At 41.7% G+C, this 26,556-nt stretch overlaps 2 protein-coding genes across 2 annotated transcripts in view; one reads left to right on the forward strand and one right to left on the reverse strand.

The window, feature by feature from the left end:
- Positions 1–313: 313 nt before the first annotated feature.
- Positions 314–2,196, reverse strand: LOC112635785 (translation initiation factor IF-2-like). The gene is made up of 2 exons (XM_025403864.1): positions 728–2,196; positions 314–616 (listed from the first exon to the last, which is right to left on the reverse strand). Exon 1 carries the CDS (start codon positions 2,061–2,063, stop codon positions 1,431–1,433), a length of 633 nt encoding a protein of 210 aa, XP_025259649.1. The 5' UTR covers positions 2,064–2,196; the 3' UTR covers positions 314–616; positions 728–1,430.
- The window catches only part of MAP3K2 (mitogen-activated protein kinase kinase kinase 2), an 89,694-nt gene continuing 64,933 nt past the window's right edge, over positions 1,796–26,556 (forward strand). Inside the window, exon 1 of the mRNA XM_025403862.1 lies at positions 1,796–2,253. The gene's annotated coding sequence lies outside the window, so the exon portion shown is untranslated. The remainder of the gene's footprint in view (positions 2,254–26,556) is intronic.

Genomic DNA, 26,556 nt, shown 5'->3' on the forward strand with positions numbered 1-26,556 from the left:
ATCTCAGGTACAGAGTAGGAAGGTGAAAAAATATTCATTGAATGATGGTTTCATCAAGAAAAAAATCCCAAGATCACTAATTTGTAATCATATATACTAAAATAACCAAAGATGTCAGAGATTTAACATCTAAGCAAGAGGAAAAGTCACCAATATAAAAGAGAATGGCAAAAAAGAAAGAATAGGTATTATAACTATACGCATGGGATGTTTCTGAGGAACCCAGAGGTGAATGAAGTCCCCAGGGGTGGTAAATGAGGGAAGGAAGTGGAGAAATGAGCAGAACTATGAGGGGAAAAAATTTATCTCTGGATTACTTAGTAAACAAACACGTTTTTATTGAATGCTTGGTTTGTGGTGACCCTATAACTGTGGCGAACAATATCGATGTTTCAGATTTAAATACTATCCTCAGGCATTCCAAGACCCTCCTTTCTGTGGCATACAGATCTTTGAATGTTAGATTCAAGAAGGTTTTAGATTTATGCATAAAAGTCCTCCATTTTTTAAACAAATAGAAGCAAACTGATTTTCCACTGAGCTCTGTATTTCTGAGGTGCACATCCTTGTTCCTGTGCCTTTGACACCTCTGTTAATGAATCTGTAATAAAGATTCCTGGAGGAAACCCAGAGATAGTTTGACACTGCACAACAGTTTCTCCCTCGGTCTCTGCCGCACAAGTGCCAGCTCCCTCGACCCTCAACCCAAGTTGGGATAGCTCCTTACCTCTGGGTCGATGAGTCCCATTCCCATCTCTCTCATCTCAAATGCTGCAGTGGAAATATGGTCTGGAATATGCATGAAAGGGGTGGATCCAGCATGTACCAAGAAACCAAGTAGAAGCTAAACAGGGAGGAATGGTACAGGAAGTTGTAAGGGGTATTTAAGGAAGGGAGAAGAGAGGGGGCGGAAAGATGCTTTCTGGATCAAAGTAGGGTGAAAACCTCGGGATGCAGGTTAGGCACACCACGGAGGGCCTCACCGCTAGTCTGATTAATTTGCATTTTATCCTGTGGGCGATGAGGAGCGAAGGAAAGGGTTTTAGACTCTAGCTTTGGGTGTGGGGTGTCAACTCATGTCTCTGGGCTGAAGTTTCCACATCTGTTAAGCTGGAGAAGTAATACTTGCTGGGCCAACCAATGTACACAACCATTGTTACAACCAAGTATCGATGGTGATAAAAACTAAACAGAAAACACAAATAACACTTAGCCGGTCTCCAAGGGGGTGGTTTAAGGTTAGGTGGCAAGCCTGAAGTAATTTCTAAAGTCCCTTGGGAATAAAATTCTGAAACTTGAGCCATAAATTAAGAGGCAGATGGCTTTTCTCTTTGCAAACGACCTGCCACAGACTCAGTCCGTCATGCCTCTGCTAGCTCTGCTACCCTTGGGCCCCGTCCGCAACCCACGTGGGAGATCTTTCACGGGATCTACTCGGATGTCTGGGATCGAGACAACCCAGGTGCGTATGCGCCGCGCACACTGAACAGCGCAGGCTGCCCGAGGCCATGGGGCGGGGCCGAGGCCGGGGCGGAGCCAGGACTGGGAATCCCCGCGCCGTCAGGCCGGTGGGGGCCGGGCGTGTGTGTGGGCGTGGCGGGCCTCTGCGCAGGCGCCGACCCACTCCCCAGAGCCGGGCGCGCGCCCGCGACGGGTTCCGCTACCGGCGGGCGGAGGGGTGCGCGCGCACGAGCGAGCGGCCGTGACGTGCGCCGCGCTACGCCCGACGTCACGAGTCCGTGTGTAGTGGCGGCCGGGCTGCCTGCCCTCAGCGGCGGCGCCTGACGAGGGTGCCGCGGCCGTTGGGCGCAGCGTTCGGGGATTGCACGGCCCGCGGCGCCGACGAAGACTACGACCAGGAAGCTCGGCTCCCTTGTCCGCGGAGTCGCCACTCCCGCCTCTTCTCCGGTCTCTGGCGACGCGGGCCCGCGGCTTCCCCCTTTCCTGCCCGACTCCCCGCGGGCCTCGGGGTTGCAGCGGCGAGAAGCACCGAGGAGCGCCAGGAGGACCCGGCCGGCCGCGAGGATTGACGCGCCCGCCACCCCGCCCGGCCCAGGCTTCATGTGAAAGAGGGACGGGCCTGGCCCCGAGGCCAGCGCCCGACTCCTCGCGCGCCCCTCCGGCCCCCGGGGGCCCCGCGGCCGCCCCCGACCGGGGGCCGCGGTGACAGGCCGCGCTGGGGCGGAGGGGCGGGCTCGGCGGGGGCGGCCCCTCCTTGGGCCTGCGGCTCTCTACGTCCCTGCGGAGCTGCCGGTACGTGCGTGTGTGCGTGCGCGTGTGCGCTTGTGTGTGTGTGTGTGTGTGTGTTTGTGTGTGCGCGCGCGTGTGTGTTGGGGGCCGCGGGCTGGGCGCCGGGAGGGGGCTGGCGGCGGCCTAAGCGCCGCTCCAGGGGCGGAGATTTCGCTGGGTGATTGCCTAACTGAGGGAGGGCGGACCTTGGGCCCCCTGCATCCAGTGCTGAAGCCCAGGTCAGCGCGAAGTAGGCTGCTGGGCTGTTAGCTGTCAGACACGTACCCTGCAGAGATTTTAGAAGGAAGGTTGCAGCTGGTCTTGCGATGAAGCAGAAATGGTACATGCAGTGAACGAAAAAGTGCTTGTCTTTGCACTGTCACAGTGTGGTAATCTTTTGATGTAATGTTGTTTCCCCTTTTTCACGGAATATTTAGGTAGCATTTACGGTGCCCTTAGTCTGCGCCCGGCAGTTGTCATGTCTTACTTCTCTTCATCTTCCCAGCCCAGTGAAGTGGGTATATCGCCCCATTTTACAGATGAAAACTTGAGGCCCAGAGAGATTAAGGCATTTGTCCAAGGTCATGAAGCTAGTAATCCAGGAAGGCTTGGTTCGAATATGCACATGCCTTTTTGTAAGACAGTATTTCTTGCAAAAATAAATACGTTGAGAAAATGAGACTAACTGGGCAGTTTCTTTAATGGGACAAATTCTAAACACATAGACACAGTTTAGTTTTCCTTAAGTAAGATCTTCGATGTCTTTTGCCAAACCATTTTCTTGGCTTAAAAAAAGAAAAATTTAAAGGATGGCTTCAGATACCTTTACTTTTTGCGTACTAGTACTGGACAGAAAAAATTACTCTCTTACAAAAAAGAAATACATTTGGTAAAACAGCATTGATCTTGAAAAGTTACAAATTTACTTTTGTAGTTTGACCTTGATGCCCAAAGGGAACTCACAGTTGGGTTATTTGCTTGAGATTTCCTTGTTGCAAAATTTGTTGCTGGATTATGTGGCAATTTAGTGATTTGTTAGTTGTCTTATGCAATGTTTTTTAGTTTGATGTGAAATTTTAATATCGTAGAAAGTTTGATGGTGTGATTCTTTTTTCATTTGTATGGAGTGCTACTAATCAGTGTTTATAAGCTAACTGAAAATTCTCATTTTAGCATGAGTTTTGTATTTTTTTAAACTATGGTGAGAGGAAAAAATAAGGAGCCAGAGCTCTGTACTGAAAAAATGTCGATACATTTCCTTGAGTAATTGTAGCTTTGTGCATAATTGCAAATGTTTAACAAATCTATTGATGCCCAATTATACTAGTCTGTAATTTTCCTAGTATATTATCAAGTTGAAGACAATTTGTGATCTTGCAATCTCTGTGGAGAAAAGGTGAAATTACAAAGTTAACGTGGATGGTTTACAGATTGATTTGTTGTTTGGTTAAAATATAAACATGTTGAATCTTATTGAATTATGTTGTATCTGGTATCATTATAGAATGGTTATCCATGTGCCTGTTTTGAGAAACTAGCTGTTAAAGACTTATCTTAAATAATTGGATTGCATTAGAGATTGAATCTTTTAAGCAATGTTTTAGGTGGAGCTTTTGTTTCTCATTTACTTTATTGGTACCAAAGGGGTAAACTAATAGGTGCTGTATTAAAATAAAGTCATGTTTGATACTCTGCATTTCTTACAGCGTTGGTTTCAGGTTGATTTTCTCTTTCCCTATAGAATTGGAGCTATTTCCCCCCACCTCCCACTTTTTATTATCAGACAATTTCGAGTATGCAGAAAATCTGGTAGTAGTAAACCACTTGTATCATGATCCTGTAGATAAAACGTTTGTTGGTATCTTGCCATATTTGCTTTATCTATAAATACATGTACAGACATACCTTAGAGATTGTGGCTTTGGTTCTAGACCACTACAATAAAGCGAAATAAGTGAGTCACATAAATTTTTTAGTTTCACAGTGGATATAAAGTTATGTTTGCAATATATTGTAGTCTATTGTGTGCAATGGCATTATGTCTAAAAAATGTATATACCTTAATTTAAAAATTATTTATTGCTAAAAATTGCTAAAGAACATTTGAGCCTTTAGAGAGTTGTAATCTTTTTGCTGGTGGAGGGTCTTGCCTCCATGTTGATGGCTGCTGACGAGTAAGGGTGGTTGATAAGGGTTGGTTGGTGAAGTTTGGGATGGCTGAGGCAATTTCTTAAAATAAGACATTAGTGAAGTTTGCCGCATCGATGGACTCTTCCTTTCATGAAAGATTTCACTTTAGCATGTGATACTATTTGATAACATTTTGCTCACCATAGTACATTTTTCAAAATTGGAGTCAGTCGTTTCAAACCCTTTATCAACTAATTGCTTATCAACTATCATCTAAGTTGCTTATCATTGCTTTATCAACTAAGTTTTTGTAATATTCTGAGTCCTTTGTTGCCACTTCAATAATATTCACGTCATCTTCACTAGGAGTAGATTCCGTCTCAAGAAGCCACTTTCTGTCCAGGTGTAACGGGATCACGCTTATAATCCCAGCAGTTTGGGAGGCTGAAGCAGGAGGATTGCTTGCACCAAGGAATTCAAGAACAGCGTCGGCAACATGGCAAAATCTCATTAAAAAAAAATACAAAGGTTGGCCGGGTGTGGTGATTTGGGAAGCTGAAGCAGCAGGATTGCTGGAGTCGGGGAGGTCCGGGGTGCAGTGAGCTGTGACACTGCACACCAGCCTGTGCAACAGAGCAAGACCCTGTCTCAAAAAAAAAAAAAAAAAAAAAAGCCACTTCGTTTCCTCATCCATAAGAAGCAGCTTTTCATCCATTCAAGTTTTAGCTCCACTTCTAATTGTAGTTCTCTTGCTGTTTCTATCACATCTGCAGTTAGTTCCTCCACTGAAGTCTTGAACCCCTCAAAGTCATCCATGAGGGCTGGAATCAGCTTCTTCCACATTCCTGTTAATGTTGGTATTTTGACATCCTCCCATGAATCATCAGTTTTCTTAATGGCATCTAGAATGATGAATCCTTTCCAGAAGGTTTTCAATTTACTTTGCTCAGATCTATCAGAAGAATGTGATCACTGTCTATGGTAGTTATAGCCTTACAAAATGTATTTCTTTTGTTTTTCTTTTTTTAGTTTCACAGTGCATATAAAGTTATGTTTACAATATACTGTAGTCGTTAAGTGTGCAATGACATTGTAAAAAAGCAATGTATACACCTTAATTAAAAATTATTTGTTGCCAAAAAAAGCTGAAAGAACATCTGAGCCTGGCTCAGGCTAGCCTAATTTTTTATTTTTATTTTTAGAGTTAGCATCTCACTGTATTGCTCAGGCTGGTTGCAAAGTCTTGGCCTCAGATGGTCCTCCCACCTGGGCCTCCCAAAATGTTGAGATTACAGGCATGAGCCATTGTGCCTGGCTGTATTTCTTAAATTAATGAGACTTGATGGAAGCATCCAAATTGGAAAAGTCAAAATACCCTATTCCCTGATGACATGATCTCTCTTATTTTTAGAAAAACCTAAAGATGCCACCAAAAACCTCTTAAATTTGACAAATAATCCAGTAAAGTGTCAATACAAAATCAATGTACAAAAATGAGGAGCATTTCCATACACCAATAATGATCCAACTGAAAACCAAATCAAGAAAGCTATCTTCAAAAAAAGAAAAAATCCACCTAGAAATGTATTTAACCAAGGAGGTGACAGATCTCTATAAGAACTACAAAGCCCTGATGTAAGAAATTGTAGATGACACAGACAAATGGAAAAACATCCCATGCTCATTGATTGGAAGAATCGGTTTTGTCAAAATGACCATACAACCTGATATGGGTTGTTTGTGTCCTTCAGATCTCATGTTGAAATGCAATCGCCAGTGTTGGAAGTGGGGCCTGGTGGGAGGGGACTGGATCGTGGGGGTGGGTCCCTCCTGAATGGCTTAGCACCATCCCCTTGATGATGAGCAAGTTCATGTGAGATCTGGTTGTTTAAAAATGTGTGACATCTCTCCACTCTCTCTCTTGCTCCTGCTCTTGCCAAGTGATGTCCTTGCTCCTGCTTTGCCTTACGTCATGAGGCCTCGCCACAGGCCAAGTAGGTGCCAGCATCATGCTTCCTGTACAGCCTGCAGAACTGTGAGCCAATTAAACCTCTGTTCTTTGTAAATTACCCAGCCTGAGGTGTTTCTTTAGAGCAGTGCAAGAATAGCCTAATACACTACCCAAAGCAATCTACAGATTGAAGGCAATCCCTATCAAAATACCAATGTCAGTTGGGTGGAGTGGCGCTCATGCCTGTAATGCCAGCACTTTGGGAGGCAAAGGCAGGTGGATCACCTGAGGTCAGGAGTTCGAGACCAGCCTGGCCAACATGGTGAAACCCTGTCTGTACTAAAAATACAAAAATTAGTGGGATGTGGTGGCAGTAGTCCCAGCTACTTGGGAGGCTGAGGCAGGAGAATCACTTGAACCCAAGAGATGGAGGCTGCAGTAAGCCAAAGTCGTGCTGCTGCACTTCATCCTGGGCAATGGAGTGAGTCTCTGTCTCAAAAACAAAACAAAACAAAACAAACATTCTTCACAGAACTAGCAAAAACAATTCTAAAATTCATGTGAAACCAAAAAGCCCGAATACCCAAAGCAATCCTAAGCAAAAGGAACAAAGCTGTAGGCACCACATTACCTGACATCAACTTATACTGCAAGCCTGTAATAACCAAAACAGCATGGTACTGATAGAAAAACAGCCACATCCATCGGTGGAACAGAATGGAGAACCTAGAAATAAAGCCACATATTTACAGTTAACTGATCTTTGACAAAGTTGACAAGAACACAGACTGGGGAAAGGATGCCTTGCTTCAATTATGGTGCTGGGAAAATCGATCGCCACATGTAGAATAATGAAACAGAACCCTTTTGTCTCAAAAATCAACTCCAGATGGATTCAGGACTTAAATGTAAGATGTGAAGTTATCAAACTACTAAAAGAAAGCCTAGGGAAAACTTCTGGCCATTGGTCTAGGCAAAAAATTTGTGACTAAAACCTCAAAAGCACAGGCAACAAAAACAAAAATAGACAAATGGGACTTAGTTGAACTAAAAAGCTTCTGCACAGTGAAAGAAAGAACAGAGTAAGTAGACAGCCTGCAGAGTGGGAGAAAATATTTGCAGACTATACATCCAATGGGAACTAACATCCAGAATTTACAAGGAACTCAGACAATTAAAAAAATAATGATAAATAATCCCATTAAAACATGAGCAAAGGACATGAATAGACGTTTTTCAAAAGAAGACGTACAAATGGCCAATAGGCACTTGAAAAAATGCTCAACGTTATTAATCAGAGAAATGTGACTTAAAATCACACGGAGATATCATCTTACTCCAATTGGAATGACTACTATTAAAAAGACAAAAAAAAAAAACAACCAAAACCGGTGTTGGCAAGGATGCAGAGAAAAAGGAACTATAATACACTGGTGGTGGGAATGTAAATTAGTTTAGCCTCTAGGGAAAACAGTGTGGTGAGTTCTCAAAGAACTGAAGATAAAACTACCATTCCATCCAGCAATCCTAGTACTAGGTATCTGCTCAAAGCCAAAGAAATCATATCAAAAAGATACCTGCAGTTCTGTGTTTATCACAGCACTATTCACAGTAGCAAAGATATGGAATCAACCTAATTGTCTATCGGCAGATGACTGGATAAAGTAAATGTGGTATATATACACAATGGAATACTATTCAGCCATGAAAAAGAATACAGTCATGTCTTTTGTAGTAACACAGATGGAACTGGAGGACATTATCTTATGTGAAACAAATCAGACACAGGAAAATAAATACCTCATATTCTCACTTCTAAGTGGGAGCTAAATGATGTGTATGCATGGACATAGAGTGTGGAATGATAGATAATTGGGACTCAGAAAAGTTGTGGGGTGGGAGTGGGTGGATGATGAGAAATTACTTAATGGGTGTAATGTTCTTTATTTGGCTGATGGATACCCTAAAAGCCCTAACTTCACCACTACACAATCTATGCATGTAACAAAATTATACTTGCCCTCAATAAATGTATACAAATACAAATGGAAATATTTTTCTTTTTTTCTTTTTTGAGACGAAGTTTCACTCTGTCACCCAGGCTGGAGTGCAATTGCACAATCTCAGCCCATTGCAACCTCCGCCTCCTGGGTTCTCCTCAGCCTCATGAGTAGCTGGAATTACAGGCATGCGCCACCACGCCTAGCTAATTTTGTATTTTTAGTAGAGATGGGGGTTTCACCATGTTGGTCAGGCTGGTCTTGAACTCCTGACCTCAGATGATCTGCCCACCTCGGCTTCCCAAAGTGCTGGGATTACAGGTGTGAGACACTGTACGCAGCCGGATATGATTTTTTAACAGAACAGTGGGTGTGCTGGGGTGGCTGTTGGAATGTCACTGTTCTTAGGACTTTAAGATACATGTTTGTACACAAAGACTTGAAAGTTGAAGTGACTCCTTCATCCATGGACTGCAGTATGAATGTTGTATTAGAAGGTGTGGAGACAACATTAGTCTTGTACATCTTCATCAGAGCTCTTGGGTGACTAGATGCACTGTCAGTAAGCAAAAGGAATCCTTATTTCTGAGCAGTAGGTCTCAACAGTGGGCTTAAAATATTCATTAAAGCATGCTATAAACAGATATACTGTCAGTCATCCAGGTTTTGTTTGATTGCCACAGTACAGGCAGAGTAGATTTGGCATAGTTTTTAAAGACCCTAAGACTTTCAGAGTGGTAAATGAGCACTGGGTTCAGCTTAAAGTCATCAGCTGCATTACCCTTAAGACAATCAGGCCATCCTTTGAAGCTTCGAAGCCAGGCGTTGATTTCTCTTCTCTAGCTGTGAAAGTCCCACATGCCATCTTCTTCCAATAGAAGGCTGTTTCGTTGCCACTGAGAAAACCTGATGTTGAGTGTAGACACCTTCATCAGCTAGATCTTCTGGATAACTTGCTGCACCTTCCACATTAGCACTTGCTGCTTCACCATGCACTTTTATGTTATGGAGGTGGCTTTCTTTAACTTCCTAAGCTGTCCTCTGCTAGCATCCGACTTTTCTTCTGCAGTTTGCTCACTTCCCTCAGCTTTCATAGAATTGGAGAGAGTTAAGGCCTTGCTCTAGATTGGACTTTGGTATAAGGAAATGTGGTTAGTTTGATCTATCCAGACTAGTAAAACTGTGTGTGTCAGCTAATAAGGCTGTTTTGCTTTCCTATCATATGACGTGCCTTCCCTACTAATCTTAATCATTTCTCGCGTTTGATTTAAAGTGGGAGTTGTGTGAGTCTTCCTTTCACTTGAACACTTAGAGGCCACTGTAAGGTTATTAATTGGCCTAATTTCATTTAATAATGATAATGATTGTGTTTCAGGAAATACGGAGACCCAAGGAGAGGGAAAGAGAGGGGGATGAGGACTGGATGGTGGAGCAGTCAGAACACACCCAACATTTATTCAGTTCATTGTCTTATATTGACATGATTTGTGGCGCCCCAAAGCAATTACAATAGTAACATCACAAATCACTGATCACAGATGACTGTAGCAGATATAATAACAATGAAAAAGGCTGAAATATTGCCAGACTTACACAAAGTGAGCACACAGTGCTGTTTGAAAAATGGTACCAATAGACTTGGATGATGCAGGGTGTCACAAACTTTCAATTTGTAAGAAAGCACATTATTATCTGTGAAGCACAATGAAAAGTGAAATAAAACAAGGTATGCTTCTACTGAAAGAAAAAAACTATCAAACTAGAATTCTAGACCCTGGAACTATATATTTAAAAAATAAAGGAGAAATAAACATTTCCAGATATTTAAAAAAATAACTATGAAGCAGAATAAAATGAAGCTCAATAAAATGAGATATATTTGTATATTATTTCCAACTGAACTGTTTGAAACTAAGCTATGGACATTATGACATTTTACCCCTCAGTATGTCACATGCCTCCCTTAAAGTTAAGGACATTTTTTTACATAGCCAAAATACCATTATTGTTACTTTTCTTAGGTGTGATAATTCTTTAATATACTCTAATATATATCCATATTTACATCTCATTCGTACTGAATTATAATTTGTGGTTTGTGCACCCATCCCCACCAAATCAGGAGTCCATCAAAGTTTATTCATTGCATTTGTTGTTAAGTCTTTTTGATCTCTTCTAATCTAGAGTAGTCTCACCTCTTACCCCCTTTAAAAATGACAATTAGTTTTTTTAAGAGATCAAGACAGTTGTCTTATAAAGTGACTCATATTCTCGATTTGTCAGATTTTCCCCCCCATAGCATTGTTTAGCTTGTTCCTGTATTCCCTCTATACTAGTTGTTAAGTGTAAACTAGATTTAAAGGGTCGATTAGTTTTAATTTAAACATATTGGGCAAGAATACCTAATAAGTGATTTAATATATTTTATATGCCTCCCATTAGGAGATGTACACTGTGCAGTCCCATTATTTGTGATACTAAGTTTGATTGCTTGGTTGAGAGGAGTAAGGTGAGGTATCACTGCAGTCAGCAAGTAATCTGTGGCATGATAAATTAGCACTGTAGTGCTAGCCTGTTCTCTAGTTGTGGTATCTTTTGCAGATCCTTCTCAGGCTAACTTTTAAATTTCAGTGTTAATAAATGTTTGTTGGTCTATAGATGGAAACAAATCACAGGAACTAAAAAATATCCAGCTAGGTTAATCAGAATCTGATTTTGTGGATTTTAAAGGTTTTAACAAAGAATTCAAAGTGTCCTTTGTTACGAATTTTATAAGAAACCCGTCTTGAAAAAAATGGGAATAACTCAATGCTGGTCTTCCATACTCTTAAGAAGTGCATTTAAATTTTTCTTAGACAACATCTACTGCACAAGAATAGCCAGAAATACAATATAAAGGAAGGGTCGATCTACTAAAATAGGTTTTGAGAAATTGTCTCTGTTCTGATGTAATGGGAGGAGCACTGGGTTGAGAATCAGATTATTCTTACCATTATATGAAGTTCAAGAATTATAAATTTTTGAGCTGGGCTGTGTGGTGCATGCCTCAGCTACTCAGGAGGTTGAGGCAGGAGAATCCCTTGAGCCCAGGAGTTGGAGGGCATCCTGGGCAACATAGCAAGACCCTGTATCAAAAATCAGGAAAAAAAGAATGATAAATTTTTAAACTTTACTGCATGTTCTTATTTCATAGTGATTGCTTTAGTAATACAACTTTTGTTGTATGCACTTTAGTAAACATTTATAAGTAAACAATGAATTTCTGTTAATGAGGTATGTTTGTTACATTTAGAAGTGAACCTCATTTTTATGAAGCCAGTTATAAGTAAATCAAATATATTGTAATACAAAATTGAACTTAAAAAAACCTTTCCTCTTATTCTCAAAGTGTTGTGTGAGATGTGTGTATATATATATCTATATCTACACACACTTAACAAATTTGAAACGTTAATTTTGTCTTTGTCTTGGATATTCCTGGGATTTATTTGGAACATTGGTTGACTATATTTCTCTTGGTAGTTAATCACATAGTTGCTTTGTAGTATCTTTTGTATTGCTGCCTTTATTATTACTTAACTCTTAGGTTAAAGAGTTAAGATTAGGTCTTAACTCTTAATTTGTTGTTGTTGTTTATGCCTTGCCTTCCCAACTGATAGGAAGATAGGGATAGCATCTTTAGATTCCTCCTGTCACTAGCATACTGCTTTTCTTACAAGTGCTCAACAGTTACTTGTTTGAGATTCATAGTACCATAAACTTAAAAAGCACTATGAGGTTTATAAACTTTGGAATTTTTTCCATTTGTGTGGTTAGTCATTTAGTGCGGACTTTAATAGTTAATAATGACAAAAGAATAGTTGAATATATTTTATCAGTATTCTTTGTATCATTCTCAAATTAGGTCCCTTTATTGTCACTGAGAATGTTCCTAGAGCACTCCGTGCACACTTGCCTCTACCATTGTACTTGCCACACTGCACTATAATCATCGCTGTGTCCTTCAGTAGTAAGTTAGTTCATCAAGAACAGAGGCAGCATTTTATTGGTTGGTACTCTGGTGCCTAGCACAGTGCAGACAGCAGGGATCTCCTTTTGCAGTGCTGTAATATTACTTAAAAGGTGATGCCTCCCAAAATCGTTGATGATTTACAGAAATTTTGTTTTGAATTTACTGGTTGAGTTTCCTTTGTTTCTTTTTTTCTCCCACGTGATACTGGTTTTACTTTAGTTAAATGTAATTTTCTATGTTCTAGGCACTGATTTCAGTATACTTGTAAGATTTTAATTCATTTAATCCCTACAACAACCCAGTGAATTAGTTACTGTTATTATATCCGTAGTGCAGATGAGGAAACTGAAGCACAGGGACAATAAGCAACTTGCTTAGGTTCCCACATCTTGTTTGTGGTGGAGCTAGGACTTGAACTCAGGCAGCATGGCTCTAGAATATGTGCTCCTAACATGCTGCTTTTCTTGCTTTATCAGGGCAATGAGAAAATTGGATTTGTAATATATCTTTCATCAATCAGTATGAAAACATTCTTTGACATTTATATTATGCTATTTAATTCATTGAGTACCTGCTATGTACCAGAGTGAGGATGGTATTTCCAGAAGGCCTTGAAGAGTCGTCAACAGTTGAACTAAGTTAACAAACCTTATACATTAACTGACTGTGCTTATAATGTGTATTGAAAAAACTTAAAAGTATAGAAAAGATAAAATAAAGGTAGTGAATAGCTGAGACTATGAGCTTGGGATTTAGACCTGAGTGTGAGTCTCAGTTCCACTCTCTAAGTCTCACTTCTCTGTAAAATTGGGGTATAGTGTCTAATTCATAGGGTTTTAAAATGAGGTTTAAAAGAGGTAATATGTTTAGGACAATGCCTAGCATATAATAAGTGTTCCAAATACATTATCAGTTATTGTAAAAATCTCTCATAATCCACATGTATTATGTCTATTTTGGTGTACAAAGAAGCTCTCTTATTTAATATGATTGGGAGGTAGTATTTATTAAATTTTAAAAAGTTATTAATGTAAGGCGAATAAAAATGATACATCCTACCTTAAATATTTATTTTGTTTTAAGAAAACATAGAGGCCAGGCACCATGGCTCATGCCTGTATTCCCAACCCTTTGGGAGGCCAAGGTGGGTGGGTCACTTGAGCCCAGGAGTTTGAGACCAGCCTAGGCAACATGAGGAAACCCTGTCTCTCCAAACAAACAAACAAACAAACAAACACAAAATTAGGCAGACATGATAGCAAACACACTGGTAGTTCCAGCTACTCAAAAGGCTGAGGTGGGAGGATTGCTTGAGCCCGGGAGGTCGCGGCTACAGTGAGAAGTGATCATGCCACTGCTTTCCAGTCTGGGTAACAGAGTGAGACCCCATCTCAAAAACAGAAAAACCCAGAAAACAAACAAACAAACAAACAAAACCATATAGATGTAAAGCAGTCTGAGTATATGATCCATCTAGAGACGTGTGATTTTTCCTCCTTTTACAGTTGATTCACCTATACCTGATTTAACAGTTTTTTTGTAATTAGCTGTTGTCTTTCTAAAATTCAGCTTCATTTTTAAAGAATCAACTCTTCATATTTACAATTTTACTGATTTATGTAGTATTTAAACTTAATGTTATTTTATCACAAACTATGTGTTATAAACTGTAAATTATGATAACAAATATAACTAATTCTTGGTAAGTTGATGGGAACATAGATGTACTGGTCTGATAAAAAGTAAGCTTAACTAGTGGTGAATGTTCAGTAATTTATTGGAGAGAATGGAGAGTGTTGGTTAATTTGCCAAATTAGTTTGTTAAGGATGTTGGATAAGAGAAAATATTGTTGCCTTGCCTTCTAGTATCTCTGAGTAATTGGGAAAGTATTATACAGATATTTAAAAAAGGATTCAGCACTACATAATAATAATATGTCAGTTTTGTTTCAGCTCTTTCAAGTTTTTAAAATTTGTGCCTTTGGTTTTTCTTTGTATTCTGGTACCTTGAGGATGTGTAGTTAATTTTAAGATCTCCATTTTACATGTTTGTCATCTTCTCTCAGTATCTTTGCATTCTAGTAAAGCTTCTTAGGTTTGACCTCTGTAGCCACATCAGTAGTTCTTTTCTTTATACCCTCCAGTATCTATTGAAAATATTTTTTGTCTCACAGTTTTTATGGTTGTTGTTTGTTTGTTTGTTTGTTTTGAGACAAGGTCTGTCTCTGTTGTCCAGGCTGGAAGGCAGTGGTGTGTTCTCAGCTCACTGCAGCCTCTGCCAGTTGAATCTGTATTATCTTGGCAGTCCTAGATCTCATCCATTTCCTTTTTCATGTTGTCTTTGTTTTGCATCTCAGCCTAGTCTCCTGTTTGGCTTTCTCTTCCTGTTTTATAAAGACAAGTCTTCTGGCATTGAAGCTATCATACAATTTTCTACAAATTTCAAACTGTATCTTAGGAAGCAGAGGTAATATTTGATTGTCTACTACGTGCCAGAAAATTTACATTACATTTTTAAACTTCTTAATAACTATGGTATATCATATTTTCCTGATTTTACAGGTAAGACTCAGAGTCACATAGTGAGTGCAGTTGGGATTTTGTGTGGCTCTTCCAGTTACAGCAAAGATTCCTGACATTCCTGCTGCTTCCACATTGCTCATATTCTCATTATATTCATCATTCTCTATGATAAATATATGCCCTGGAATATATATATTCTCTGTGATGAATGTGTGCACTGGAATCTTCTGGGGATAGAGCCAATGTAGTTTAAAAAAAAAAACCACTCAAATTTAGATGCTATTCTAAATAGTTTTTATAATTGCCTACGTCTTTTATAATTGCTAAGTCAGAGTTCTGGTAAATATTTGGGTAAACTGGAATTATTTCTTTATTTGTATTACATATGCTTTTCAGTGGGATGACAATAAACTCATCTATTTTAAATATATTTTATGGGAAGTAGGTTCATTTTTCTGATCTCTAGGAGAAGTAATATGGGAGAGTTTAATGTCCATAGTTAAAGGATTTATTTTAATTTCTTGAAATGAATAGAGTGAACATTGGGTATTTTCATACCATATTTCCATGGTATGTTTTGATTTCTTTCTTTCTTTTTTTTTTTTTTTTTTTTTTGAGACAGGATCTTGCTGTATCATTCAGGCTGGAGTGCAGTGTCAGGATCACTGCTCACTGCAGCCTCGACCTCCCAGGCTCAAGCAATCCTCGCACCTCAGCTTCCTGAGTAGCTGGGACTACAGGCACACGATTATACCTGACTAATTTTTAAGGTTTTGTAGAGGCAGGATCTCTGTATTGCTGAGGCTGGTCTTGAACTCCTGGGCTCATGCAATCCTCCTGTCTGAGACTCCCAAAGTACTGGGATTATAGGCGGAAGCCACCGTGCACAGCATCAGCATGATTTTTAACTAGTTGTAGACTATTATTCTGAGTAGGCTATGAACAAAACCCCCAATATCTCAGTGGCTTAAAACAACAAAAGGTGTTTGTTTTGCTCATATCATGTATTCATTGAGGGTCAGCTGGCAGCTCAGCTCAACATTTTTGTCATGCTTACTTTGGGTCCCACTTTAGGACCTCACGTGGGAGCAGCCACTGTACGGAATTGCCGGGTCCAGCCTGCAGACCTTGGCTGAATGACAGATGCACAAATGCACTCAGACACAGGAATCCCATGAAAGCGCGGGCTAGGGGACTGGGCGCCCGCAGACACCGAGGAGGATGCTGTAAAGAGTCAGCAGCTACGGCCCTGACAAGCCGGCCCTGCAGGCATTTATTCAGTATAGATTTAATGACAAAGGCCTTGAGTCAGCACACTTGTGGGCAGGTCACATGGTCACGCCCCACCCCCTCCTGCCCCAGCAGTCCTGCGCTCGGAGGATTAAAGGCCAGGTTCCAAGGTCTGAGTAAACTTATCCAGATCAGTTTCTTTACATTCCCTTGTTGCCTAACCTAAACTTTCAGGCACCAGATAAGAGAATCTGGCTGCCTTCAGCCAAATCTTTTTCCAAAGCTTTTGTAAAACCTTCTGGCCTTCCAAGAAGGTTTGCATCTTTCTGTAATTTTTCCCACCACCCTGACCAATCTCCTACATCTCTACCTTTTCTGTTTTTAGCATCAGATTTTGTTGATAGGAGAGTACAGATATGTGCAGCAGGTTTGTCAGGCATGGTGGTAACTGCTCATATTCCGGCTTTGCATCCTAGAATTAGTAAATCACGTAAAACAAACGAGTATAATTAGCAACATTTTTTTTTCCAATCAAGAAATGACCTGTAGTGTTACTTGGCACTTAAGTTCATTGTGTGCTGTTACTAAGGAACCCCACCGGTGGTATGTTAATCTCTCTCAGCCAAGCAGGCCAGTTGTTAGAAGCTGGGAAGGGGGTGTGTTTGTCTACGTAAAAGGGCAGAAGAAAGGTGGATTTAGAAGATGAGCCCAATAGAGTATAGCAGGTACTGGTTGCAGTCAGAATGAGAGAATTAATCCCAGCACTTTGGGAGGCTGAGGCGGGTGGATCACGAGGTCAAGAGTTTGAGACCATCCTGGCTAACATGGTGAAACCCTGTCTCTACTAAAAGTACAAAAATTAGCTGGGTATGGTGGCACACGCCTGTGGTCCCAGCTACTCGGAAGGCTGAGGCAGGAGAATCACTTGAACCTGGGAGGCGGAGGTTGCAGTGAGCTGAGCCCAGATTGCACCACTGCACTCCAGCTTGGTGACAGAGTGAGACTCTGTCTCAAAAAAAAAAAAAAAATAAAAAATTAATAAAGCATAGCAAGGAACAGATTATCCAGAGTGAATGGTGTCTGTGTCCAGAGCAGGATCCACTCAGTCTTCTGCCTTGTCTTCTTCAGCATCCTGTCTGGGGCCTGTGTTGTCCGAGGAAGCCTCATTGTCTGGGGCTGTGGGTCCTGTAGGGTTGTTTTCTTTATTTCTGGTACCGTGTTGGGTCCTAGCCACGCCATGGTATGGTTTGATGCGTTGTGCTGGAATCCAAAGAGGACCTGAGGGGGTGTGAACACAAGCATATCCCCTCCCTGACATTAACAATTCATTTGGAACACAGCATACATTACTGTTTACGTCTTTTCATAAAACTGCAGGTTTTATTTCTTGAGAGGTTTTAGCAAAGTGCTTTTAAACAGCTGATTGAAATTTATTTAAGTTTAAAAAATTAAGGGTAAATATGGCTTGTGCTAGTAGTGTTGCAGGGTCCTTACTCATATTCCCCCTTTTCTGTTTTCTGAGCATATTTTTAAGGGTAGATTGGGTATGTTCTACTATGGCCTATCCTCGGGGGTTATATGGGATGCCTGTGGACTGTTGGATGTTCCATGTGTGACAAAATTGTTGAAATGTGAGCTGGCATAAGCCAGACCATTATCAGTTTTAATTTTTGTGGGCCGTCCCATAAATGCAAAAGTTAAAAGAAGATGTTTCATGACATATCAGGTGGACTCTCCAGGAAGAGCATGAGTGCTAATTAAATGAGAATTGGTATCAATGGATACATGTACATGTCTAAGTTTTCCAAATTCAGGGACGTGTGTAACATCTGTTTATCATAACTGATGAGGTTCTAGTCCTCTAGGGTTAACACCTGTTGAAGGAGGGGATGTGCCTGTGAACTGGCAATATGGGCATTGTAGGATAATTTGTTTAGCTAGTCTCTGGGTAAGTTGAAATTGTTTAGATTGGTGGAAAAATTGATTCAATTGGATGGCTTGGTCAAGCAGTGATGTCATAACCTGTAGGTCTGCTTGATCATTGCCATAAGCCAATGGGCCAGGCAGTGAGCTGTGGACCCAAATGTGTGTAATAAAAATAAGATGTATACGTTGATCTATCAATTGCTGAAGTAGTAGAAAAAGTGCACACAGGGTGGGCTCCAGAGTGGACTTAATGAGGGCTGTCTCAAGGTTCCACAATAAACAGTAAGCAGAGTCACTAACAATATCGATGGGCTGAGCGAAAAACGTTTCTAAGGCTAATATTAAAGCTCCAACCTCAGCTCTCTGAGTGCTAGTAAATCCAGAATGAGTGAAGGAATTACACGGTCTCCTCCAGACAGCCCGTTTCCATGTTTACCAGAGCCATCAGTAAACAGTGTTAAAGCATTAGGTATGGGGGATTGAACTTTTTAGTAGGCAAAACCACAGAAGTAGGAGATAAGAACTGAAGGAGTTTGTCAGCAGGAAGGGTATGCCCTATATGGCCTGTGTAATCAGAGAGTGCTATTTGCAGGTCCATAGATAAGGGCAGTACTGCTTCAAATTGCGATTTACTTAAAGGAGTCCTGATGATATCAGGGTCATAACCTAGCAACTGATTGCATCATCTGAGGCCTGAATAGATGACTTTACTGACTAACTGGATATAGGGAGAGAGTGTTTTTGTCCTGGTATGTGAGCAAAAAACCCATTCTATAAAGTATAGCTTTGGGCCCATCTGTCCTGTTAACCCTGTAGGGGAGTGTTTAGTGGGAAAAACAAACAGCTGAAGTGAATATCGTGGATCTATGCGATCTAATTGCCTTTGAGAGAGAGCTTGCACTACTTCTTCAATTTCCCTTTGTGCTATAGGAGTTAAATACCTAGGAGAGTTTAGGGCAGCATTGCCTTTTAAGATAGAAAATAAGTTTTGTAACTTATCAGTAGTTATGCCTAAGGTGGGGCGAAGCCAGTTAATATCACCTAGTGGTTTCTGATAATCATTTAAGATGTGTAAGTTGGTAGTATCTAATTTAAGCTTTTGAGGTCTTACCGAGAAGTTAATGTGTATCCAAGGTATTTCCAAGAAGACATCTGTGCTTTTTCAGGTGCTATAATTAAACCTCTTAACTGTGTGTATTCTTTACTACAGAGGTATATAACCTTAAAAGCACTGGCTCTGTTGGGGCTGCTAGTAAAGTATCATCCATAAAATGAGTAATGTTGCAATTAGGAAATTCTTTTCTACTGGGGAGAAATCCTGATTTACGTGATACTGACACATGGTAGGACTCTTCAGCAGTCCTTGGGGAAGCACTTTCCATTGAAATCAGTGAGCTGGCCTTTCATTATTGATTGCTAGTATTGTAAATGCAAATTTTCCACTGTCCTATTCTGCTAGGGGAATAATATAAAAGCAGTCTTTTAAGTCAGTACCGATTACAGGCCAATCTCGAATAGCCGTGGGGGAGGGGAGCCCCTGCTGAAGGGGCCCCGTAGGTTGCAAATTAGCATTTATAGCACATAAGTCATGCAGAAGTCTCCATTTACCAGACCTTTTGGGAATGAAGAAAATGGTCGAATTCCGAGGGCTGTTTGACGGTTCTATATGGCTGGTTTTTAATTGCTCCTCAACTAATTCATGGGCTCTTTGTAATTTCTCTCCCTTTAAAAGTCACTGTTCTACATAAATAGGATTTTGAGAGAGCCACTTCAAGGGTAGGGGAGGAATAACTGTGGCCATTATTAGAAAGAGGTCTGCAGAGTGACCCCCCATTGGGCTAATAGATCCTGTCCCCAAAGATTAACAGGGATGGGCATGAGTAAAGGTTGTATAACTGCCTTTCTTCCCTCTGAATCGCAGCAGGTTAGGGGGCACGTGCTCTGCTTGGCTGTGTGCGCTTCCCTGATGCCAACAATTTTTTGTTTCTGAGTGACTCAAGGCCAAGTTTCCGGCTAGTTTTGATCACTAATGATTGAAATATCCACCCCTGTGTCCAGTAAAGTTCTTATTTCCAATTTTTAAGGTGATCATGGGTTTCTGGTTAGTGATTAATTGATGCTAGTATAAAACGTCCCTATCCCCCTTTCTTTCTGTGGGCATTGGGGACCCAGTATGGTAAAAGCAGTAACAGAGCTATCTTTGATCCGGGGGGGAAGAATATGCAGACCTTTACATTCCATCGTAACTAATATCTCACCTTGATAATCACTATCAGTTACCCTGGTGAGCACATTAATTCCTTTACTGGATAGGCTGGATTGCCCTAGGACTAATCCCACAGTTCCCAGAGGCAGTGGGCCCCAGATCCCGGTTGCAAACCTTTTAGGGCCTTTTCCTTCTTTTAGCACTAATTCATTGGGGCAGAGTAAGTCCAGTCCCACTCCACCACTGCTCCCAGTGGTGGCTACTCTGAGAGAGAGGACTGTGGACTTTCTCTCTGACCGAGGAAAGCCGCTGGCATTGCCCCAGTTGGCAGCGGGGCCTGGGGTCAGCCCCTTAGGAAGTTTCCCGCCTGGTATACGGGTTGTCATTTTTATCAAATTTGGACCTGCATTGATTCGCCCAGTGTTTCCCCTTTTTACCTCAGGGGCAAATAGAAGGAGGTTCTTTTCCTGAGTTACCCTGGTCTCTATTATTGGGGCATTCCCTCTTCATATGACCTGGCTCTCCGCATAGAAAACAATTTGGGTTTCCCTCCCTTTTCACTTCAGGAGGCCTTAATGCCATAGCCAATATTTTGGCTTTGTGTGTTTCAGTCCCCACCAGTTGACATGCTCACACATTCCCTGACTGTGGCTGCCTTTCCTGATTGCCTGCATTGCTTGTTGGCAATCCACATTAGTGTTTTCATAAGCCAGTTGTAACAATAAGTTATCAGAGGCCTGGGTGTGACTGATTTGTCTCTTAATTTGCGTGGGTTAAACGATTGATACAGTCAGTAAATGGCTCCTGAGGCCCTTGTCAAACATTTATAAAAGATCCCTGTTGAACTCTGCTTTTGGGAATTCTGTCCCAAGCCCCAAGAGCACACAAAGACATTTGCGCATAGGCTTGGGGATCAAAAGTTAGTTGTTGTTTGTACATTGACATGGGGATCCCTCCCCTGGAGCAGAGCAGCTATTATGTCTTGCCCGGCCACCTGATTCTGGTTGGCTTGTTGTTCACACAACTCATTGTATTCTGCCCTCCAGAGGAGGTACTGGCTGGGGTCCAAAATTGTCTTAGCTAACACTGACCAGTCCCGTGCGGTCATACGGAAGTTGTCTGCCAAGGCTTCAGTCATTCCTTTCATAAGGAAATGGGCTAGCGGCTCTGTTTTCTTTAATGCTTTTTCTTAACTTTTTATAAGCGTTAAAAGAAATGGGTTCATGTACCTGATTGCCTTGTCGTTCTTGTATTACCGGGAAGGCTAAGAGCTCCCCTTCTAATGCTGCTTGCTTAAGACAGGGTCCCCTAGCCGTAGCATATCCCTTGTGTTTTTTTCCAGTTTATCGGAGGAGGGGGCTCAGGAAAACCTCCGTTTCCTCTTTGTTATTTTGGCCCGGTGATAGCGGGGCTGAGGGATAAGGAGACAGTAAAGTAGGTGACGGTTCTTCCTCCCTCCCCTTTTTAGGCTCTTCTGTATATAACGGGGCCAGAGCTGCCCTAACTAAAGCCCATAGTGTTACTGGGACCTGTTGTCCTTGTGCATGATGTTCAGAAATTTCTCCCCACTTGTTCCTAGAGCTCTACGGCTATCGTACCTTCTTCCAGGAACCATCGGTTATGGGACACAACAGTTTGCATTAGGTCCCTTAATTGAGCCTGTGAAACCCAGGCTCCACTAGCTTTAAGCAGCTGTTTCACTACTTTTATATACTGTTTCTGTTGAGCTGGTAACTGTTGTCCCTTGATGAAACCCTAGCCTGAACAATTCCCTCGAACTTGGAAATTCCGAGCAGGCAACAATGACTTACTGACTGTGTCGTTTTTTCACCTTCGTTTTCAAGGGTTCTGTTGTGATCTGTTGCAGCATTCCTCACACAGGGCGCCACCTGCCGGGTCCGACCCGCAGACCCTCGCTGAATGATGGATGAACAAATGCACTCAGACACAGGAATCCAGTGAAAGAGCGGGCTAAGGGACTGGGCCACCCACAGACACTGAGGAGGGTGCTATAAAGAGTCAGCGACTGAGGCCCTGACAAGCCGGTGCTGTGGGCATTTATTCAGTGTAGATGTAATGACAAAGGTCTTGTGTCAACACACTTGTGGGGAATTCACATGGTCGGGCCACCCCCCCACCCCTCCAGTAGTCTGCATGCAGATGATTAAAGGCCAGGTTCCTCAGTCTAAGTAAACTAACTTATCTAGATCGGTTTCTTTACATCCCCTTGTTATCTAGCCTAAACTTTCAGGCACCGGGTAAGAGAATCTGGCTGCCTTCAGGCGAATCTTTTTGGAAGGTGCCTTCTAAGAAGGTTTGCATCTTTCTACAATTTTTCCCACCACTCTGACTGATCTCCTATACCGAACGTTACTGGCATTAAATTAGTTCCGAGGGCAAAGAGACCATATCAGACTACACTCTGGCTTTTAAAGCTTTTACCTAGAAACATTCACCACTTCCACCCACCAGCTCTGGCCAAAGGAAGACTCTTGACTGTACTTGGGATATAAACAGGATGGGGAAATTCAATCTTTCCATATGCCCAGAAGGATAAAAACAAGTATTTTTGAACAGCCCTCCCACAGAGACAGTGTTTTTTGTGGAAAAGTTTTTTGTTTTTTGTTTTTTTTTTGAGACAGAGTCTTGCTCTGTCGCCCAGGCTAGAGTGCTGGAGTGCAGTGGCATGATCTTGGCTCACTGCAAGCACCGCCTCCCGGGTTCTCACCATTCTCCTGCCTCAGCCTCCCGAGTAGCTGGGACTACGGGCACCCACCACCACGCCCGGCTAATTTTTTGTATTTTTTTAGTAAAGATGGGGTTTCACCGTGTTAGCCAGGATGGTCTTGATCTCCTGACCTCGTGATTTGCCCGCCTCGGCCTCCCAGAGTGCTGGGATTACAGGCGTAAGCCACCGCGCCTGGCCGAAAAAGTTTTTGAAAATTTATTTTGAAAATCATTAAATGGAAGCCAGTGGGAAAAATGTGAGTCAGTACTATTTCTTGTTAGTTTTTCGGAAGAGATCTCCGATCTAAGATGAAGTCAGTTTTTACTTGTTTCTTTGCTATTTTGTAATAATACAGTCAGTCCTCTGTATCTGCAGGTGCTGCATGTGTGGATTCAACCAACCACAGATAGAAAATATTTGAGAATGGCTGGGTGTGGTGGCTCACACCTGTAGTCCCAGCACTTTGGGAGGCCAAGGTGGGTGGATCACAAGGTCAGGAGTTCAAGACCAGCCTGGCCAAGATGGTGAAACCCCGTCTCTACTAAAAATACAAAAAAATCAGCTGAGCATGGTGGTGTGTGCCTGTAATCCCAGTTGCTCGGGAGGCTGAGGCAGGAGAATCGCATGAACCAGGGAGTTGGAGGTTGCAGTGAGCCGAGATCCCACCACTGCACTCCAACCTGGGTGACAGAGCGAAACTCTGTCCCCAAAAAATAAAAATAAAATAAATAAAATATTTGAGAATAATAATACTAGTCATAATTCAACAAACCAGGTGCAGTGGCAAACGCCTGTAGTGCCAGCTACTTTGGAGGCTGCGGTGGGAGGTTTGTTTAAGCCCAGGAGGTCGAGGCCAACCTGGGCAACATCGCAAGACCCCGTCTCAAAAAGAAAAAAAAAATAAAAAAATACAAATTTAAAAAATACCTTATAACAACTATTTACGTAGCAGTTATATTGTATTAGGTATTAAAAATAATCTAGAGATGATTTAAAGTATATGAGAGGATGTGCATAGTTTATATGTAAATACTTTGCCTTTTTATTTATATTTATTTATTCATTTATTTTTCTTTTTGAGATGGAATCTCACTCTGTCGCCAGGCTGGAGTGTAGTGGTGCGATCTGGGCTCGCTGCAACCTCTGCCTCCCTGGTTCAAGTGATTCTCCTGCCTCAGCCTCCTGAGTATCTGGGGCTTACAGGCGCCCACCACCATGTCCAGCTAATTTTTTGTATTTTTAGTAGAGACGGGGTTTCACCATGTTGGCCAGGATGCTCTCAAACTCCAGACCTCGTGATCCACCCTCTTCAGCCTCCCAAAGTGCTGGGATTACGGATGTGAGCCACCACGCCCGGCTGCCTTTTTATTTTTATTTTTTTGAGACAGGGTCTTGTTCTGTCACCCAGGCTGGAGTGCAGTGGTGTGATCTTGGCTCACTGCAACCTCTGCCTCCTGGGTTCAAGTGATTCTTGTGCCTCAGCCTCCCAAGTACCTGGGATTACAGGTGCACACTATCACAACCAGGTTAATTTTCCTATTTGTAGTAGAGACAGGGCTTCACCATGTTGGCCAGGCTGGCCTCAAACTCCTCACCTCAAGTGATCCACTGGCCTCGGCCTCCCAAAGTGCTGGGATTACAGGCATGAACCATCATGCCTGGCCAGTACTTGCCATTTTATATGAGGGACTTGAGCATTTGCAGATTTTGATATCTGTGGGGTCCTGGGACAAGTCCCCTGTGGATACTGAGGGATGACTGTAGTTGGATGCTCCTAAGTCATATTTTATTTTAGATTTGTGACTTAGACGTGTTTAGATGTGTTTCATTATCATTATTTGAGAGTTTCTAATTACTGTAAGTTTGACTGGCTTTGTTACATTTTAATGGTATCAAGGAAGTTTTGTTTTGTTTTGGGACAGAGTCTCACTCTGTCACCCAGCTGGAGTGCAGTGGTGTGATCTTGGCTCACCACAAGCTCTGCCTCCTGTGTTCAAGCCATTCTCGTGCCTCAGCCTCCCAAGTAGCTGGGATTACAGGCATGTGCCACCACGCCTGGCTAATTTTTGCATTTTTAGTGGAGATGGGGTTTCACCATGTTGGCCAGGCTGGTCTCAAACTCCTGACCTCAGGTAATATGCCTGCTTCAGCCTCCCAGAGTGCTGGGATTATGGGTGTGAGCCCCAGTACTCCGCCTGGAGTTTTAATCCAAAGTATTTTGTTTTTCTTTTTTAATGTGATAAGGAAATGAGACCGAATGTTTCCTGATTCAGTTTAAGGAGAGATAGATCAATATTATGTTTCATATGATGGTTTTAATGTATATTCTGATTAGTTTAGGCATTTTAAAGTAACCTGTTAACTCCTTTGTAAAGTTAGTAATATCTTAAAAGTGACGCTACCCTCGGATTTGTTGCCTCTTAAGGACCTGTCTAGCCTGTGATTGTGTGAGGTTCACAACTTACCAGAAAATGGTAAAGAGGCAGAAGAGACTTAAACGTTTTCTTGCTTAGAAGGTTGTTAACATGGCAGTCTGGAGAACATTTGTTACAGGACAGCATTTGGAAGGAAGTTAATTAAGTAGCTCTGTTCAATGTGATTAGTTGATCCGAATGAGATCTCTTACTTAAAGGTATTTTATAGCCAGATGGTTTGCATTGACCTGTGCTTGATTTATAGTAGGCTCTCAGTAAATACTTGGTGAAAGAGTGAATAAGATAGAAATCAAAATCACCTGTGGGACAGCTTCGTCATGAACTCCAGAATAGTAAGCATTGAGCCCTAGAAAATAACAGAGAACAGAATTATTCTCATGTTATGAATGGAGAACCAAGACTAATAAAATACATTTTTAGAAATACTTTAGCTACAAAGGTAGGGAGTGGAGTGAAGATCTTTTTGGAGAAGAAAAAAAAGTATTGGAAAAATTGTACGTACAGTCTTCCTTTATGCCCAGTAGCAACTGAAAAATAATTCAAGGAGACATTTGGATAAGCCCAAAATGATTACATAAAAAAGTGAAGCTTCCTTACTTCCAATGAGGGGAAAACACATTTGGGACGAACTATATTTTTCATCAGCAAATATTTTTCTTCTCAGAATTTTTTATTTCTTTTTCCTCCTTTCTCCATCTTCACATCTCTAACTAAGGCATACACATATCCTCTGAGTATTCTTTTTGTTTTATTTTGTTGGTTTTTTTTCCAGAGATGGGGTCTTTTTATGTTGCCCAGGCTGGACTCAAACTCCAGGGCTCAAGGGATCCTCCCACCTCAGCCTCCTGAGTAGCTGGGGCTGCAGGCATACACGACCACACCTGGCTAACCCTGGAGTGTTTTTAGCTAATCTTGTTCTTAGTTAAAAATTGGTATTGACGTTTGTTAATCTGATACCCACGCTAGTATTCTCTCCATTAAATCGCGCTCTTTCCAAATGTCAGGATCAAGTAGTGAGACACGGCTTTTTTGGAATGAGGGTTACTTGTTCCTTGGAAGCAAAGAAGAAGAGTGCAGAACTGATAAAAATAAGGTTTGTTTGGAAGCAATCAAATTGGAGACCAAGTGATGTAGATTTCGTTATGTATGCAAGAAGATCTCAGAGGGAAAGCTGCAGAGATTTCTT

This window comes from Theropithecus gelada, chromosome 12 (assembly GCF_003255815.1).
Source record: "Theropithecus gelada isolate Dixy chromosome 12, Tgel_1.0, whole genome shotgun sequence".
NCBI classification, from domain to species: Eukaryota; Metazoa; Chordata; class Mammalia; order Primates; family Cercopithecidae; genus Theropithecus; species Theropithecus gelada.

What these genes read in the sequence shown, in the direction of transcription:
- LOC112635785 (XM_025403864.1), bottom strand. Translation starts at nt 2,063, where the DNA reads ATGAAGCCTGGGCCGGGCGGGGTGGCGGGCGCGTCAATCCTCGCGGCC.